At 35.6% G+C, this 17,824-nt stretch overlaps 1 protein-coding gene across 1 annotated transcript in view; it reads left to right on the top strand.

Annotated features, from left to right (window-relative positions):
- Nucleotides 1-17,824, top strand: part of LOC128983586 (phospholipase B1, membrane-associated-like) — a 154,945-nt gene that overhangs the window by 38,466 nt on the left and 98,655 nt on the right. The window contains exon 2 of the mRNA XM_054402921.1: nt 14,119-14,318. Within this exon, the coding sequence (XP_054258896.1) occupies nt 14,175-14,318 (144 nt within the window). The 5' untranslated portion in view covers nt 14,119-14,174. The remainder of the gene's footprint in view (nt 1-14,118; nt 14,319-17,824) is intronic.

The raw sequence follows: 17,824 nt of genomic DNA on the forward strand, positions 1-17,824 counted from the left end.
TTAAAAAAAATCGCCAAAACAGAGAGGCCTCGAATGGAAATTCTCCCAATGACTCCATCTAGAATACCAATAATACCAAGATTACAACCATTACAACAATCTACTCCACAGAAATTAGATTTTGGTCTTTTAGCATCAGACTATTTAGGAAATTACCTCAGTAAAAGTAGTATGACAGACACTACATATGGTATTAGACGAGAAGCAAATAAATTTTTTATTGGAAATAAGGAAGTTGATATTGCCAATGATGATGTTACAATTGCAAATAAAACCTACAAGGGGACAAAAGGTTTGTGGCAATTGTTAACTTTAAAAGAACCTGAGGATTATACTCCGGCTGATTTGCAAAATTATAAAGAAATTTTGGAAGCTACAAATGGACATTTAAAGAGTTACAAAGATGGTGCACCAATTTCAAGTAATAGACATACTAAATATCTTAATATAATTAAACCTCTTTTTAAATCTGTTGGTGAAGGTTTGAGACAAGTGACTGGTAAGAAAATAGACTATATTTATTGGGATGATCCTAATGAGCTTGTAGATAGGTTAAGACTTCTTTGGCTAAGTCGCCAAGCCGGTAACTCAGGAGTGGATAATGAAATAGATTCCATTATTGAGGAATTGAGAGAAAGTGGAATTATTTATTAAATAAAAATATGTTTATAGATAAATTTTATCGTTTATATAATCCATATAATAAGCCTGCAGAACCCAGGGCTAGTAGTGAACCTACTTTAAATTTACAAGACGATAGTTGGAATGGTTTAAACCGTAAACTTGGTAATGTTAAAGATGGGGAGTTTGTAGATGATGTATCAACTTTGGGACAGACATTAACTAGAAAAGGTGATGTCTTCTTACAAGGTAAAACTAAATATGAGTTTTTAGAATCCAAGAATAAAAATTGGAATGCTAAAAAACGGAAAATTACTAATGTGGAAAAGGGTGAAAGTTTAGATGATGTGCCCACTTTACAACAGACTTTAATACGAACAGCTGGTGGTACATTTGTACAAGACAATAATAATTATGAATTTTTAGAATCAGAGAATGGTATTTGGAATGCTAAGAAACGGAAAATTACTAATGTGGAAAAGGGTGAAAGTTTAGATGATGTGCCCACTTTACAACAGACTTTAATACGAAAAGAAGATGGTAAATTTGTACAAGACAATAATAATTATGAATTTTTAGAATCAGAGAATGGTGTTTGGAATGCGAAGAAACAGAAAATTAGTAATTTGATGGAAGGTACAGATAGTAAAGATGCTGTGAATGTTTCACAAGTTCCAAAAATGGAAGCAGGCTATTGGAGTTTTAATAGTAAAAGGTTAGTACGTGTTAAACCTGCCATTGATGACACTGACTGTGTTATAAAAGAACAGACTATAACTTTTGATAAAAAAGAAAAATGTTGGGATGCCAAAAAACAATTCATAAGAAATCTACCAGAGGGGGAACATTTGGATGATATTTGTCTAATGTCACAATCTATGCATTATGATGGATCAAAATTTGTATATGGAGAAAAAAAATTTAATTTGATGGAATATAATCCTGATTTATTAGTTGCTGACCCCACATCTTTGAGTGGATTTAAGTATATAGATAATAGACCATATATACCAGAAAACTATGTATTTAAAAGAATGGAAGATAATCTATTGATTGGGGCTAATGGTGATGTATTTAGAGTTACAGGAAAGGATGATGTTATAAAAAATGAATGAAATTGCATACGAACTTCATAAACCTGCAAGAAAGAATTTCATTAGAAGGTCTTTCAAAGTATTAGGTATAAATGAAACCGTACAAATAGATTTAATTGATATGCAAAACTATGCTAGAGAAAATTCTGGCAATAAATATATTTTAACTTTAATAGATACATTTTCTAAAAAAGCTTATGCTGCTCCACTAAAGAATAAGACAGGGTTAGTGGTTACAGAAGCCATTAAAACCATTCTACCAAAGGGGGTTAAAAACATTCAATCTGACAATGGAAAAGAATTTTTTAATCAATATTTTAGCAAACTAATGAAAAAATTAAATATTAATCACTATCACACATTTTCTACAACTAAGGCTGCAATTGTGGAGAGGTTTCAGAGAACTTTAAAGAATTGGTTATATAGGAAATTTAGTGCTCAGGGGAGTTATAAATGGTTGGATTTACTTCCAAAGTTAATTCGAAAATATAATAATAAAGTGCATAGATCTATAGGAATGAAGCCTAACCAAGTAAATGTTAAGAATAGTAAATATATACATGAGAGGTTGACTTCTAAAGTAGAGCAAGTTAAAAAGCCAAGATATAAGGTAGGTGATAGCGTAAGGATTTCCAAGTATAAACATGTTTTTAGTAAAGGTTATACTCCAAATTGGACAGGGGAACTATTTACAATAGCAGAAGTTAAGAATACAAAGCCTGTGACTTATATCTTGAAAGATGAAAATGGCAATATAATCAGGGGAGGCTTCTATACAGAGGAGTTGTTAAAGACCAAGTATAAGGACATGTATTTGGTAGAGAAGATAATTAGGAAAAAAGGTGATTCGTTGTATGTCAAATGGCTTGGGTTCCCAAGTAGCCAGAACTCATGGATTTCCACTAAGGATGTCCAAGGGAGCACGTCATAAGCCAGGAGCATGCCCGAGTTCACGCACAAACCTCACATGATTTTGAAAATATACATGGGAATGGATGTGGATTTGAAATTTTAATAGAGTTTGAACATTTATATAGGCTTGTATTGGACAAGATCCAGGTCTTTTAAAAAAGTGGCCAAAAAATGAGCCATATTCCAGACATGATTTTTAGTATTAACAAAAGTAGAAAATTTATATAGGGGTGTATAGGTCAAGAGCTGGGTCTTTAAAAAAAGTGGCCAAAAAAAGCTCTTCCATTTTTTTCTCATTTTTCCCCTATAAAAAGTGCCCTAAAAGTGCCTCTAAAACGCCGAAAGTGGGGTCATATTGTCCTATTATATCTACTTTTGCTTCTTTAAATTGACGGTATACTATGGTATTACACATCTGCCATAGCCATAATGTTCTACCTCTTCACCTAAACAATAAAGAAAAATAAAGTATTACAAATTTAAAAAATCACAAATTATTCATGACATTAAAAACATAAAACATAACTGTAAACAATCCTACTTTGACAGTTCTCATTGCGTATCACAGTTGTTTGTTGCTGCTTAGTTCAAATTAGCTGTTTACATAAATGCAAAAAAAATATAGTGCTGAATCCTGTTGGTAAATCTTATAACTTTTTAATGCTTTTCCATATCATAACCAACATTTTTAGTTGAAACAGCTGACTAAATTCTTTAATTCCCTTTAAATATGAATACTCATAAGGTTAACATGGGGAATTACAGAGCCACTGGGGCGGAGCCCGAAAGGATTTTTGAGATGAGAATATGCCTGTATGTTAATCGGGAATGTAAGCTATCATCATGCCAAATGTCAGCCCAATCCATCCAGTTGTTTATGCGTGATTGACCTTCAAACACGCAAACAAACAAACAAACACACAAACTTTCACATTTATAATAATAGTAAGATCATCAGCAAATAATGTAAATTTTCCTTCCCTTTGAATTTTAGAAATATTATTAATATAAATGAGGAATAAAACAGGACCAAGGGTCGAACCCTGGACCACACCATACTCCACTGGCAAAACATCGCTTGACACTTCAGCTAATTACGAATAGGAAAATTCGCTAACAAGAAACAAAAGAATTGTCTCTACTCATTGTGTTTATGACAAGCTATCCACAGTATACTAGCAAATTACAAAATACAGTAAAAAGAGAAAACATCAGTTGTAACTACTGAGCAAAGATAAAGATTACACTGAAGATTACTCGATATAGGGGAAAATAGTGTAATGGAGGGTAGTCTAGGCAAGCTAGGTTGATGACGTAGTGGTCAGGCCTTGCTTGCTATGAAGCGTGTTTTTTTTTGTAAAAAAAACTCCCTTTACAACATAAAAAAAAACTTCACCTTACAAAAACTCGAGACTAAAGGGCCTAACCCTAAGATAGAGCTACCAGTACTCACCCAACTCCCAACTCTTCTGGGCACCCTGCCCTGTGCGACTGACCCCTTTATCTACCTCAGGTGGCCTATTTATTCAACCCGATAGCTACTGAGTGCAAAGCCCTCAGTGTTTACAAAACACCTCCAGCACGCTTCATAGCAAGCAGGGCCTGACCACTAGGTCATCAATCTAGCTTGCTTAGGCTACCCTCCATTACAATAGTTCCGATCAAATACTGATTATTTTACTTAGGCTAGGGCCACACTTGGCGACTTTGTCGCGACGACTTTTTTTCCCGCGACTTTGTCGTGACGACAAAGTCGCTGGGGGTGGCCACAATAGGCGACAATTTCGACCTTTCAGTTTACTTTTTTACCACACCAGTAAAAATAGAGTTTCGAGATGTTATATTGTATTTACAAAATCGTGTCATTGATTATGGAAATAAATTAGGATCTATGACAGTTTTTTTATATTTTTTGACCACCTTAGAATAAATCGATGTTTTTACTATTAATTGCAGTACCATTAGATTTAAGTGAATCTTCTACAAATTAAATCATATCGTTATAGTATTTTCATTCGTGCACCGGTGCCTCTTTTACATCCCCGGGGAACCCCTAATTTTTGCCTTATTTTTACAGAAAAAACGTAATATTTCAGTTATCTTTTGTCCGATCTTTTTGATCTTGGTTTTTTTTATAGGCAATTAAAAATGCTAAAAAAAAGTATTCTTGACATTTTCTCATAGAATTAGCCGTTTTCGAGTTATTTAAGTTAGAAAAATTCAAACGGCCGCCATTTTGAAATTTACAATCGGAACAACTTTATTATTTTTTCTATAATAGGTCTTGTGTATGGTAACATGTTTACCAAGTTTCATAATCATCGAATAAAAAACTTCACAGATAAAAATATTTTTGTATAAAAAACAAAATGGCGGATATCTGGGTAAATATGCATTTTCGGACATACCTTCCCATAAACTTTTTTCTTCCTTCTATTATGGGGATCCATTTCCCAAAGTCCTGAAACGTTTTTTATGGACACCCTGTATATACGTATATATGAATTTGAACGGTGGGTGTTTTTGTCTCTGGGGACCTCAAAACGAAAAATCAAATCGGTCCTGTGTTTAGGTCTTACCATGCAACCTAAGGTAATAGCTTATTCCCTATAGCGAAAATTCGCTATAAGGAAGAGAAAACACAGGTATGGAGTGAATTCCCTAAAACTATCGTTTATGGATGGCGTATTTTAATTTTGTAAATTTTTAGTAATATTTTGGATGAACCACTTCATCCACTCACTAGCGCCATCACTAGCGCCGGTCACTAGCGCTTTGGCGAGCTATTGACATTGAAGACGACGCACAACATTTGAAAAATACACGAGGTTTTGGATTCCTGTTATACCAGAAGAGATCATATTCTACAGAAAACATGTTAACATGTCAACACTTATTTTGTCGATGACAATATTGGTATTTTAAAAGCATATTTACCATTTAACAAATCCAGTCCATAACTGTACAATATACTCGTAGATATGAAAATAGAGCAGCAAAGGGTGTCTGAGCGAGCGACTTGTCGCCTAGTAGGTGTCGTGCCAGAAGCGACCGTGCCAGAAGCGACCGTGCCAGAAGCGACCCGTGCCGGAAGCGACCCACCAATTTTCTACCGTGCCGCTAGCGACCCAAGAATTTGGAGCGGGATGCGAGTTATGAACTATCGCCGATTCAACTTATATTCTTAACAAAAACTAAACCGAATTAAAAACCATGAAAGCGATTTGCTGTCACATTAAATACATAACAAAATACTCCCGCCGTATATTTCATACCAGTATACATTTACCAACACATATCCATAAAAAAAATAAGCAAACTATAACTGTTTGTAGACTCTAGGTGCATTTATTTTTGGCCTATTTATTTTTTATTCGTTACGAGGTGTTAGCCCGTCCTACGTACGGGAATTCAGTAGTCAGTTAATAAAACCGTGTACAATTCAGATCAGCTAGTTTACACATATACAGTTTCTTGTAAGTTTCTTGCAGTTTTAATGTGAAAAATCATCTTGTAATCAAATGTTGTGTGACCAAATATGTTTTTATTTCATCATAGGCCTATACGTAATGTATTTTCAATCCGATAATTTTACAATAAAACAGCAATTCTGCAATTTTTACGATGTGAAAATCGTTGAAGTGAGATTTGCAGCCGATTCGCACAGACGCACACTGATTATAAGTAGCCTACAGTAGAGAGAGTAATAGCTTTGTAATAGTCAATTGAGAAGTGTATAGACCTAGTCAACGATACCCCCTTTCATAGCATACCTGCCTCTTCCATAATTGTTATCACAATACAACTACTATACACAATTTCCAGTAGGTCTGAATAGAAACGACCTAAAATAAAACTATAATATACAATAAAATTCACAGTACACATAATTTAACTTTGGTGTCCTAACATCAAAACTAATTGTCATACCTATCCTTTATATCAATTTCACTGCATTGATTGCTAAATAAATAAGTGTAAACAAAGAAAAGTAAAAACAATAACAGTTTGTTTTAAAACAGCTGTTTGGTTCAAATAACATTCATTTGAAGAAGAAAAAACTGGTCACATGTAGCAGGAATATAAAAAGTAAACACGCTAGTAAAGCTAATGACGTAATTGCCAATGTTTATTATCCATACCGTTATCAGTTCTATCCTTGATAATTATATACCCACCTTGATTGTACATCGTAATTTCCCATATTAGTTAATTTAAACTACAATATATTCATAGTTGAAATAAAACTGATATTTTCACGTTAAACCACAACTGAACACAATTTCATAAAAGGATGGTTTGTCTAATTGCAGTATGCTAGGTCAATGTTGACGTTGTGTTCAATCTATGTCATCCATCTGTTTATCTTTGTATAAAACCATGATAAAATCCGGCTGAGATTGTGGTGGTAATTTAAAATCGTGATTCCTTATTATTCTTGATATTCTTTTTATGACATCAATATTTCCGGGCCTAATCCAAACAAAGTTAAAGCAGACAAACATTAAATGTAAAAAAAGCTACCATGAAGAATTAAAACATGTCAACATTGTTATTTTTTTAATCTTTCCTTGAAAAGTGTAGCAGTAAAATAATTTGCATTTATCCTTTTTTATTAAGACGCGTGTACAGAGCCTATAGATTTGTACTGTGGTTTAATTAATTTTGGTTAAAAATGTGGTTTAAACTGTGGTCTAATTATCTCTACTAATCTTACTTATTTCCTTTGACAAAATAAGAGTAAATAAAATAACCTCATAGTTCCATAGTTTATATTTAACCAGCTGTGTTAGTTAAAACAAATTATAGTGCTTTAAAACAAATCAAAGATTTCAAAGATTGCTTTAAAAATAATTTGAACATCCTAGTATTTTACTATGTATATTTAATTAATCTGTCATTCTCTTACAGAAGAATTGAACGTATCAATGATTAGCATTACACATAGTATAAATAAGTCAACCCTAAGTAAGTCTTGACATTTTTATCCAAATGCTGAATTTGTGACACAAAAGCTGAATGTTCATTTCAAACAAAAATCATGAAAATCCGTCGAGTGGTTGATTCAGAATCGTGAAATAAAAAACACTGTTTCGTTTTAATATTATAGATTGTAGGTATGTGTGTGTGAACGTTTATGTACATTAGTAAACAATGATAAGTATTTTTTTCCAACTATAATGTTTTGACAATGGCGTATACAAGCCGAAACATGTAAACAGCCTACTATTTGAGCTGTTTGTCGGATTATAAGGTATGTAAACCTATTTAGCACATTAAATATAACAGCTCAGGAGCTAGAATGGAAATGAATTCAAACCAAATTACTTAAGTTACCAATTACATATTTTTTACGAATGGTGTTTTTGCTCTCTCGGGGCATCAACACGAAAAATGAAATAGGTCCCGGGTCTAGGTCTTTCAATGAGACCTACGGTAGTAGCTTATTCCCTATATGGAAAAGAGTATACTAGCACAACTAAATAAAGAATATTTTGAGGTTTCTAGTCATAGTGACAGCTTACAACCCCTGATGTTGTTGACCTGCTATCACGAAAAATTACTAAGACGTCTCTACTAATTCAAGGGGGATATTTATACGTAATGAAATAAGAAAAAAAATATTAAATGAAAACAAGCTGTTGCAATTTTACTTTGCAACTGACAGGACTTTGAAGAAAGAGTCCGAGTATCTATTTCAAATCCTAATCCAAACATTATATATTAACAATTGTTAACGCGTTTACTTCATTAAATTCTACGAAGCCACTATCTCCAAACAGGCTAGTAGCAAACATCCAAAGTTTGACGATTCGAATGGTTTCTGCTTTTTAGCGAATTTCCCTATAGGGAAGTAGCTATTACCGTAGGTGGCACGGTAAGACCTAGACCCGGGACCGATTTACTTTTTCATTTTGATGTCCCCAGAGGCCAAAAACACCATTCGTTCAAATTTTTATATATGTATATATATATATATATATAGACTTATATATATATATATATATATATATATACGTCCGTGAACGCGATAACTTGAGTAATTTTTGTCCGATTTTGATGAAATTTGGTTTAAAGGTGTAAAGCGGGATAAACTTGAATGAGTTTGCGAAGGAGCGTGATCGGACCATGGGAACGGGGCTTTACGGGGGGTTTTATGGGGTAAAAATAGGTTTTTCTCACTTTTGACCCTCAAAACACAAAATTTCCCGATTTCTCTTTAGACCTTTTTTAAGAGCTTAAAAAAACAAATAATTTAGTATATAAAAGTATTTTTGTTCGATTATTAGTAACGGAGAAAATTAAAAAAATTGTAAATTTAAAATACCCATGTTATTCTTATGGAGAATATTGTCAAATGTTGTAGTTTGCTTGTTTATGGATATATTTTGATCAAACTTGGCAAATTTATTTATTTTGTACTAAGCTATTAATATTTTACTAAAAATACACTATTAGTTAGTTTCCTTGTAGCAGCAAACCTAGGTACTCATTAATCCTAATGTTTTTAAAATAGATTTAATTAAAATTTTAATTCAGACGAATGGAAATTCGCTTAGTCGGCAGTTTTGCTGCGGCGGGGGTATTTAATTTTGTCTGGATTTTATTAGTCCAAGTTGCACTAACTATCCAAATAATAAAACTGTCTTCCAGTTATTTTGTATACCTTTATTTTTTATTTTAGTTAGTCTTTATTTTTTCTTTCAACCAAATTATTACCAATTAACTTTCATCTCATGTTTTATAAATATCTATTTTTTTTTATATTCATAATGTTTATTTATTGATAAAGTAAATTTCTCACGCACGGGCAGTAGCCTATGTGAGAGCGATTTCATATTTAATGACTATGACAGTATATTATTACATAACTAAGGCATAACTATAAAATTTGTACTGACAAAGTACCTACCTATTGTAACATAGTATTTTACATACTGAAATAAACATTTTTTTATATTTTTAGCGAATATTCCTATAGGGAAGTAGCTATTAACGTAGGTGGCACGGTAAGACCTAGGCCCGGGACTGATTTACTTTTTCAATTTGATGTCCCCAGAGGATAAAAAACACAATTCGTTCAAATTTTAATATATCCGTTTTATATATGTCCGCAAACGCGATAACTTGAGTAATGTTTGTCCAATTTTGATGAATTTTGGTTTAAACGTGTAAGGCGGGATAAACTGGAATGAGTTCGCGAACCAGCATGATGGGACCATGGGAGTTTGGTTTTATGCGGTAAAAAGTGGTTTTTCTCATTTTTGACCCTCAAAACACAAAATTACCCAATTTCTCTCTAAATCTGTTTAAATAGCTAAAAAAAAGAAAAATGATTTGGTATATCAAAGTGTCTTTGTACGGTTATTGGTAACGGAGAAAATTTAAAAAAATGTAAATTTAAAACTTCTATGTTATTCTTGTGGAGAATATTGTAAAATGTTGTAATTTGCTTGTTTATGCATATATTTTGATCAAACTTGGCATGTTTATTTATTTTATACTAAGCTATTTTATATTTTACTAAAAAAAACACACTTTATTAGTTTCCTTATAGCAGCAAACCTAGATACTCATTAAAACTAATGTTATTGAAATAGATTTAATTGAAAATCAATTCAGACAAATGGAAATTTGTTTAGTCACAGCAGGTTTGCTGCGGCGAGGGTATATTTGATAAACTACCTCCATGTGAAGTTTTATTTAGATCTTTTGAATGGTTCCCGTGCGATTAAGTAGTATACAAACAAACACACATCCACCATCTCATATTTACATATTTAGATAATAAATTGAAAAATAAAGAAAAGGTAAGGTAATTGATTGCCTCTTATAAAATTATAAAAATTCAAGAAAAACTGTTTGATTAAGTTACCACACATAACTTGAGCCTATGCTAGCAGCTGGAAACTAGAGATGCTAAAATAGCTCTTTAGGTGAATATTGGGCTCTTCCAGGGGGTACATATTACTATAACAAGAATAGGATTTGTTTATAAGCCATTAACACCGATTTGAACAAAACATTGTAAAATCCATTATCAAACAATGGGTCGCTAGTGGCACTCACACTACTACCAGGGTCGCTTCTGGCACGATATTTGCTGGGTCGCTTCTGGCACGGTCGCTTCCGGCACGTAATCGCCTAGTATGGCCGGTGCCATAAGATAACATGGGGAGCGTATTTGTCACCGAGACCGAAAAACGCTCCCGGTCGCGTTTGTTTTTCTGTCGCCGGTTGCCACTGGTCGCGAGTCGCTTAGTGTGGCCGCCTCCATTTAATTTAATGCTACGCACTTTCATTCATTGGCGCAGCGACTTTGTCGCCGCGACAAAGTCGCCAAGTGTGGCCCTAGCCAAAGTACTGAGGTATTCCAAGGAAACTAATTACATCTGGGGGTTTTAATTGGCACAAAACTATTTTTTTTTTTTTTTTTTTTTTTTTAGGGAGAGGAGGGAAAATGCTTTTACGCACACAGGTAGCCAGCCTGTAGTGTGAGACTCCTGAAAATTGTCAGACTACTCACTAAAAAACCCCCTCTACTCTGTTGGACACAGACCTGGAATTGTTTGTCACATTACTTCAAGTCAGGCCAACATGTGACCTAAGCCCTCAGGGCTCGCACCGTTTCTGGCATTTCGATTCTTAATGACCTACAACCGCATCCCGGTCAAGGTCGATCTTCTTGGCGCGGAGAATACCCTGGATATAATGTGACACACAGGTCCAATTGTCCTCACCCTCCGTCATAATCGGTATGACCGTGTCCACCGACAGCAGTCCTATTAATTGTTGAGCCTCCAGGCGGGGCCTTTCCCAGCGCTGGCAGTGGAAAAATGTATGTTCCACGTCATCGAGAATGCCTGGGCAGTATATGCAGTCGGGGGACACGGCTTTGCCCATCCTGAACAGGTACGACCGGAAAAAGCCGTGTCCCGTCAGAAATTGGGTGAGGTAGAAGTCCACCTCTCCGTACCGCCGATCAACCCAAGGTTGGACTTGCTGTATCAGTCGCCTGGTCCAGAGTCCCCGTGTCTCCTGTTCCCAGCCCTCCTGCCACAGCTGGTAGGTGCGGGTGCGTTCCTCTGTTCGTGCCTCGTCCTCCCCACGGCGCCGGTAAATTGCCTTTCTCTCCGCCGCCAAAAGTTTGACGGGGATGACTCCAGCAATCACCAGGACGGCGGGCTCGGACACTGTTCGGTAGGCAGATGCTACCCTCAGTGCTGCCTGACGCTGCACTCGGGCGAGCCGCATCCTGTATGCCTCCTTATTTAGTGCGTCTGTCCACACCTCCGCACCGTACAAGAGTACGGACTGGACCGAAGACATTAACAGCCTTCTACGACTGGACCGAGGCCCTCCGACATTGGCCATCAACCGGCTAAGAGAAGAAACCACCCTAGCGGCCTTGTCCGCTGTACGGAAGATCTGATCCCGCCAGCTAAGCTTGCTGTCTACCATGACCCCAAGATACTTGGCAGAACGAACAGTTTGAACCTCGACGGCTCCCACCCTCAACGGCACGATGGTGTCAATCCGTTTTTTTGTCAAAATCACGATCTCGGTTTTGCTCAGAGCAAGCGAGAGACCGTGGTCTGCCATCCATGCGTTTATGGTACGCATAACTCGGTTTAGCTTTAGCTGAGCCAGCTCAACGCTACGTGCAGCTATCAAAGCTGCAACGTCGTCTGCGTACCCAACCAAGACTGTTTCCTCAGGCATTTCAGACCTCAGAAGGCTGTCATAAGCGACGTTCCAGAGGTCTGGGCCGAGTATGGAACCTTGGGCAGCACCAGAAGTGACACTCATCGTCCGCGGGCCCTCCGCAGTGTCATACGTTAGGAGGCGAAACCGGAGATAATCCTCTATGATGCGCATGAGGTATGCCGGCACGTGGAAGGTGTTCTCCAGAGCATCCAGCATATTGCACCACCTCGCCGAATTAAATGCATTTCGCACATCGAGCTTTACGAGCAGCACAACCCTGCGAGAGTAGTGGGTAAAATCCTCAGCTCTCATCACGGCTTGCTTCACCTCCTCAATCACATCAATCGTTGATCGCCCCATCCTGAATCCATACTGACGAGGGGAGAGGTCCCCCGCAGCGACAACGGCTGAATTTAGCCGGGAACGGATCAATTTCTAGAGGACTTTGCCAGACGTATCCAACATACACAGAGGTCTGTAAGAGGATGGCAGATCTGGGTCTCCCTTGCCCTTCCCAACAAGCATAAGCCTAGCTGTCTTCCAGCACAAGGGGAAAACCCCTTCAACCAGGCAGGCGTTATACATGCTCAAAAGGATCAAGGGGTTGGTAGTCAAAACCTTCTTGAGGACTTCACCGGGCACCCCATCGGGACCAGGAGCCTTGTTGTTCTTTAGGGATATGACGGCCGCCACCAGCTCTTCAGGGCTGAAAAGTGGGACGTCGTCCACCCTTCCATAATCCCGCAGTGGGCGCAACGCGTGAGCCGGGAAAATGGACTCGACTATCCTCTCCATAGTGACCCTGTCCATGACGGAAGGTGGAGAGCGGGTTCCAAGTTTCTTGGTTCCAAGTTTGTAACCCAGGCCCCACGGGTTGGAATCAACATCGTCCCTTAATTTATCCCAGCAACTGCGTTTACTCCGATTGATGGCTCGACGAAGATACCTCCTATTGGCACAAAACTATTACCTTATGCTAAATTCCAATTAGAACAAATCGGACAATCTCAATTTCTTTAGTAGTAGTGTCGAAAAAGCAAAAAATCGTTGTCACAAGTAATTTTGGAACTAATATGATTTGTTTGTATCACATTTTTTATCTGCTGTCTTTAGTGAGAGTAAAGTCGAACGACGAGTTTCATGGTTTGTTTCAATGACTAGAGGGGAGAAAAATTATGTGCGGGTAGCACCTTAACTTAAGCAGGATCATAAAAGTGTATCTTATTTTTGTTTAATTGCATGCTTTTACATTAGAGTTGTTATTATATCAGCTATCAAATGTCTGTCTATGGTTTGTAATAAAAATGTTTTTCGTAAATTTTTACAATATTGTTTTATTTTAATTACCAAACCCAATTAACTACAACCGAGCAAGGCTCGGTCCCTCGGTAGATAAGTAGGCAGAAGAAGATTCGTGGGTATGTGCGACTGCTATAGTGATCCTACTATTTGTATTATTACTGCTAAATTATGGAAGACTGTTTTACTAGGATTATGGAGAAGTTACTTTAATTTTCATAAACCTAGGCCCTCAATAATAGGCTGAAAGATGGTTGGCGAAATAAGTAAGTAAACCCAGCATGAATCTCATGTTAAGGAGAAATTGTTCAGCTGAAGATAACGGCTTTAGTAGTCTTAGACCCGTATTCTGTAAAACAACTTGAGTGAAAAGCCGTGTGACTTCGTTAGTCGCGCTTTTACACACATTGTTGTTTTGTTTTACCTTACTTTACAGTTCACCAGTGTGGTACTTTTACAAACAAAAGTAAATGATTTGTTTCAGTTGCCCTGACGACATGTTGCCTTTCATAAGGTGACATTAAGAGTGAGTCGGCCGCCATGTTGGAACTGTGGGCTGCGTTGTTGCTGTTGTTGTTGTTGGTACCAGCAGATTCGAGGGTAGACGATAACGTCAAGTACTCGACCCTCATTGGACGCCGTAACAACATCTACAACACACCTTATGATGGGGCCAAGCAACTGGTGGGCTAGCCATCAGATATATACAATTAAATATCCCCGCCGCAGCAAATCTGCAGACTAAGCGAATTTCAACTTGTCTGATTACATTTGTATTAAAATATTTCCATAAATAAGATATATTTATTCCCAATTTAAATAACATCAAATTTAACGAGTGCTTAGGTTTGCTGCTATGGGGAAGGTAAAAAGTGTTTTTTGACCAAACTTTAATAGCATAGGATGAAATAAATAAATTTGCCAAATTTTATCAACATATATCCATAAACAAGTAAACTACAACAGTTTTAATTTTCTCCATAAGAATAACATGGAAATTTTAAACTTACACCTTTTTTTAATTTTCTCTGTTTAGGCATACAACAGAGCTTCAATATGTACTAAATTATTTCTTCTTTAAGCTCTACAACACGGTTTAGAGAGAAATTGCAAAATTTGATGTTTTTAGGGTAAAAATGGGAAAAACTCATCTTTACCCCATAAAACCCACCATAAACCCCCGTTCCCATGGTCCGATCTTGCTGGTTCGCAAACTCGTTTGAATAAATGTAGGTTTTCTTGCTTATACCAAATTTCAACAAAGCCGGATGATTTTTGCTCGAGTACTGTTATATAAAAATCTAATGGTGTCATAAACTAAATAAATAATAGGTGCAAAAACTACTGAACCAACTGGGCTTAAATTTTACAAAAATATAGCTACAATACCAAGGACCATTATAGGACTATTCACATTTCGATACTGACAATGGGCTTTGCCCCTTTGGCTTTAACAGTTCTGAGGTGAGGATTTTAAAATTAAATATTGATTGGTCTCCATGGCTGAAATGAGAATACTCACAATGTTTAAATTTGCTTTGACATTTCAATGTAAATAAGAAGAACTGCCAAATTGCATATTTAACAATTTAAGACAGCTGATACAATGCAATTAAATATAATATTTCACACAATTATGCGGTTAATTTATTTAATCCAAAAATTTATCAAAGATCATTTATTAAAAAACTATGTCAATGATTATAGAATTTTAAAAAATACTCTAAAAGCGTTGCTGTTTCAATTCAGGTTCTGCTTTCGATTTTTTCCCAATTTTCCTCTAGACCATTTTGAAGAGCTTAAAAAAACAAATAATTCAGTATATTGAAGTGTTTTTGTATGGTTATTGGTTGCGGGAAAACTATAAATTAAAAATTCCCATGTTATTCTTATGGAGAATACGTAAATTGTTGTAGTTTGATTGTTTATGCATATATTTGGATCAAACTTGGCTTATCTATTTATTTTATACCAAGCTATTAATATTTTACCAAAAAACACACTTTATTACCCTGTAGGCAGCAAAACTAGGTACTCGTTAAACCTAATGTTATTTGAATGGATTTAATTGAAAATCAAATCAGGCAAATGGAAATTCGCTTAGTCTGCAGGTTTGCTGCGGCGCGGGTATTTTTTTTGTATATATAGGTAAATTTAGTTATTGTGTTTTGCTAAACCTATGCTTAAATTAAACTAAAGAATATCATCAATAACTAAATTGTACGTCGTTGATTTTTGTGTTCTAAAATCTGTTGTATACGTGTAACTATATTTAATTATCAAATGGTTGTGCCTTAAGATAAAATAAGAGTATTTTGCATTACCATAATGGTAATGCAAAATACTCTTATTTTATCTTAAGGCACAACAATATTTCTAAATATTGAGTGTGGTACTAGTGCCTGAAGATGGAAACCTAGTTTCTGGAAGCGCTAGTAAATAAAATTAAATTATATATTGGCATTGTTTTACTTGTAAATTTAATTATACACTAGCTGTTTGTCCGTTCTACTTACGGGAATCTTAGTTGAAACCTTGTTTTCAGAACAGGAGTTGGTTTGCATATTTAGTGTGCATTTTTACAGATATTCTGGCAAAACTAATACTGTATAGGAATACATATAAACCTTCGCAAATACAATATATGACAGTTTCAAAGCCAAAACGAATGCTTCGCAATTAAATGTCACCCGATCGTGTTAGTCGATATTTTATATCTAATGATAAAAGGAATTGCTTTATAGATCTATGAGGCATAGCCCTAAGGTAGGCCTGTAATTGAATGTTACTTTTCACACTGGTTAAAAGTAGTTAAAATACTACCTCAACTTCACTACTGCAAACTTTATTCGGGTTGAAATTTTCATTAACAAAGGTGCTCTTGTCTTTTCCACGAAACACTGAGAAATAAGTACATTAATGCGTTACCAACAGACATACACACACAAATACAGAATTGAATAAGGGGATTTGCTACGCTTTAACCAAAGCAAATTAGAAACAAAATAATTATTTGAAAGTTTTGATAGGCCTAGTGTCATCAAATTTTATGATATTTTAGGCCTAATCAAACTATAAAATTGGTGTAAATCCGTTGGCAAATATATTAATAAGTAAATAAATACACAGTCCACCAAAAGTTTGTACCTACGTTAACAACGCCAAGCTTTAAAAATTCATTATGGTTTGCTAAAAAATCTTTCACCAATGTTTATCATTTTCATAGCATAAACTAACATTTTGGAGTCTAGACAGAAAACACAAAAATTATACAGCAAGAAATCAATTAAATTACTAAGAAATAACGTGCAGCACTAACGATAACTATAGTTGTAAATACTGATGTGTTTGTACGTAAAAATGATTCTTACTGCTACCACCGGTTCTAAGGAAAAGTAGCAGTACCAAGAACCAACGTTTACATTTAAGAAAAGAACTATAGTACTTACGACCAATTCAAACTTTCCTTCTTATCAAACTGTATTATAGGTGTTAATCCGTTGGCAAATATATAAATAAATAAATACACAAGCCACAAAACAAGTAACATGTAACGTAAAACTCACCATGGTTTGCTAAAAAAAAACTTTCACTTGGTGTGGTGCAGTACCGAAGTTATTAATCTCCCTTGGTTTTGAATTTCTTTTTAGTTTTCGAAAATCAAAGTTATTTCCCATTAATAGCATTTTTTGTAAGCAACTTTTAATGTTAACATATTAATGACAGTTTGAAGAAACCACATTTATCCAAACAAAGGTTTTTATTTAAAATATTACGAAATCTCAAACGATAATCGGTACATATATCTAGCAAACATTCGGAGGAAATGTGACAAAAACCGCTCAAATCTGGGGGTTTGGACGTTTGTAGTTTTACTTCCTAAGTAGGAAAAGTACCGATATCGTTGTCGAAATGTAAGTAAGTAGAAACCAAAAGTGACACATTGGAAAAGCGAGTTTAGCTACATACATCTGTAAGTTAAACTTCTGTTACGATCACAGCGAAATCAGAAAGATCTTCCACGATCACCCACTGCAGTTGTGATTTTTTATTTTGCCCTTTACACAACTGTCCTTGAAGCGCCGTCAATGAGTGGAAACCTTTTTTGTATGCTATTGGTGACGATGATTAATAAAATGTAAGTTTCCCAGCACTAATACAACACTGATTCATGGTATTTTCCCTGGTTA

Source organism: Macrosteles quadrilineatus, unplaced genomic scaffold (assembly GCF_028750875.1).
Source record: "Macrosteles quadrilineatus isolate MER2022 unplaced genomic scaffold, UCM_ALF_1.0 Scaffold_1__1_contigs__length_201487025, whole genome shotgun sequence".
Taxonomy (NCBI): domain Eukaryota; kingdom Metazoa; phylum Arthropoda; class Insecta; order Hemiptera; family Cicadellidae; genus Macrosteles; species Macrosteles quadrilineatus.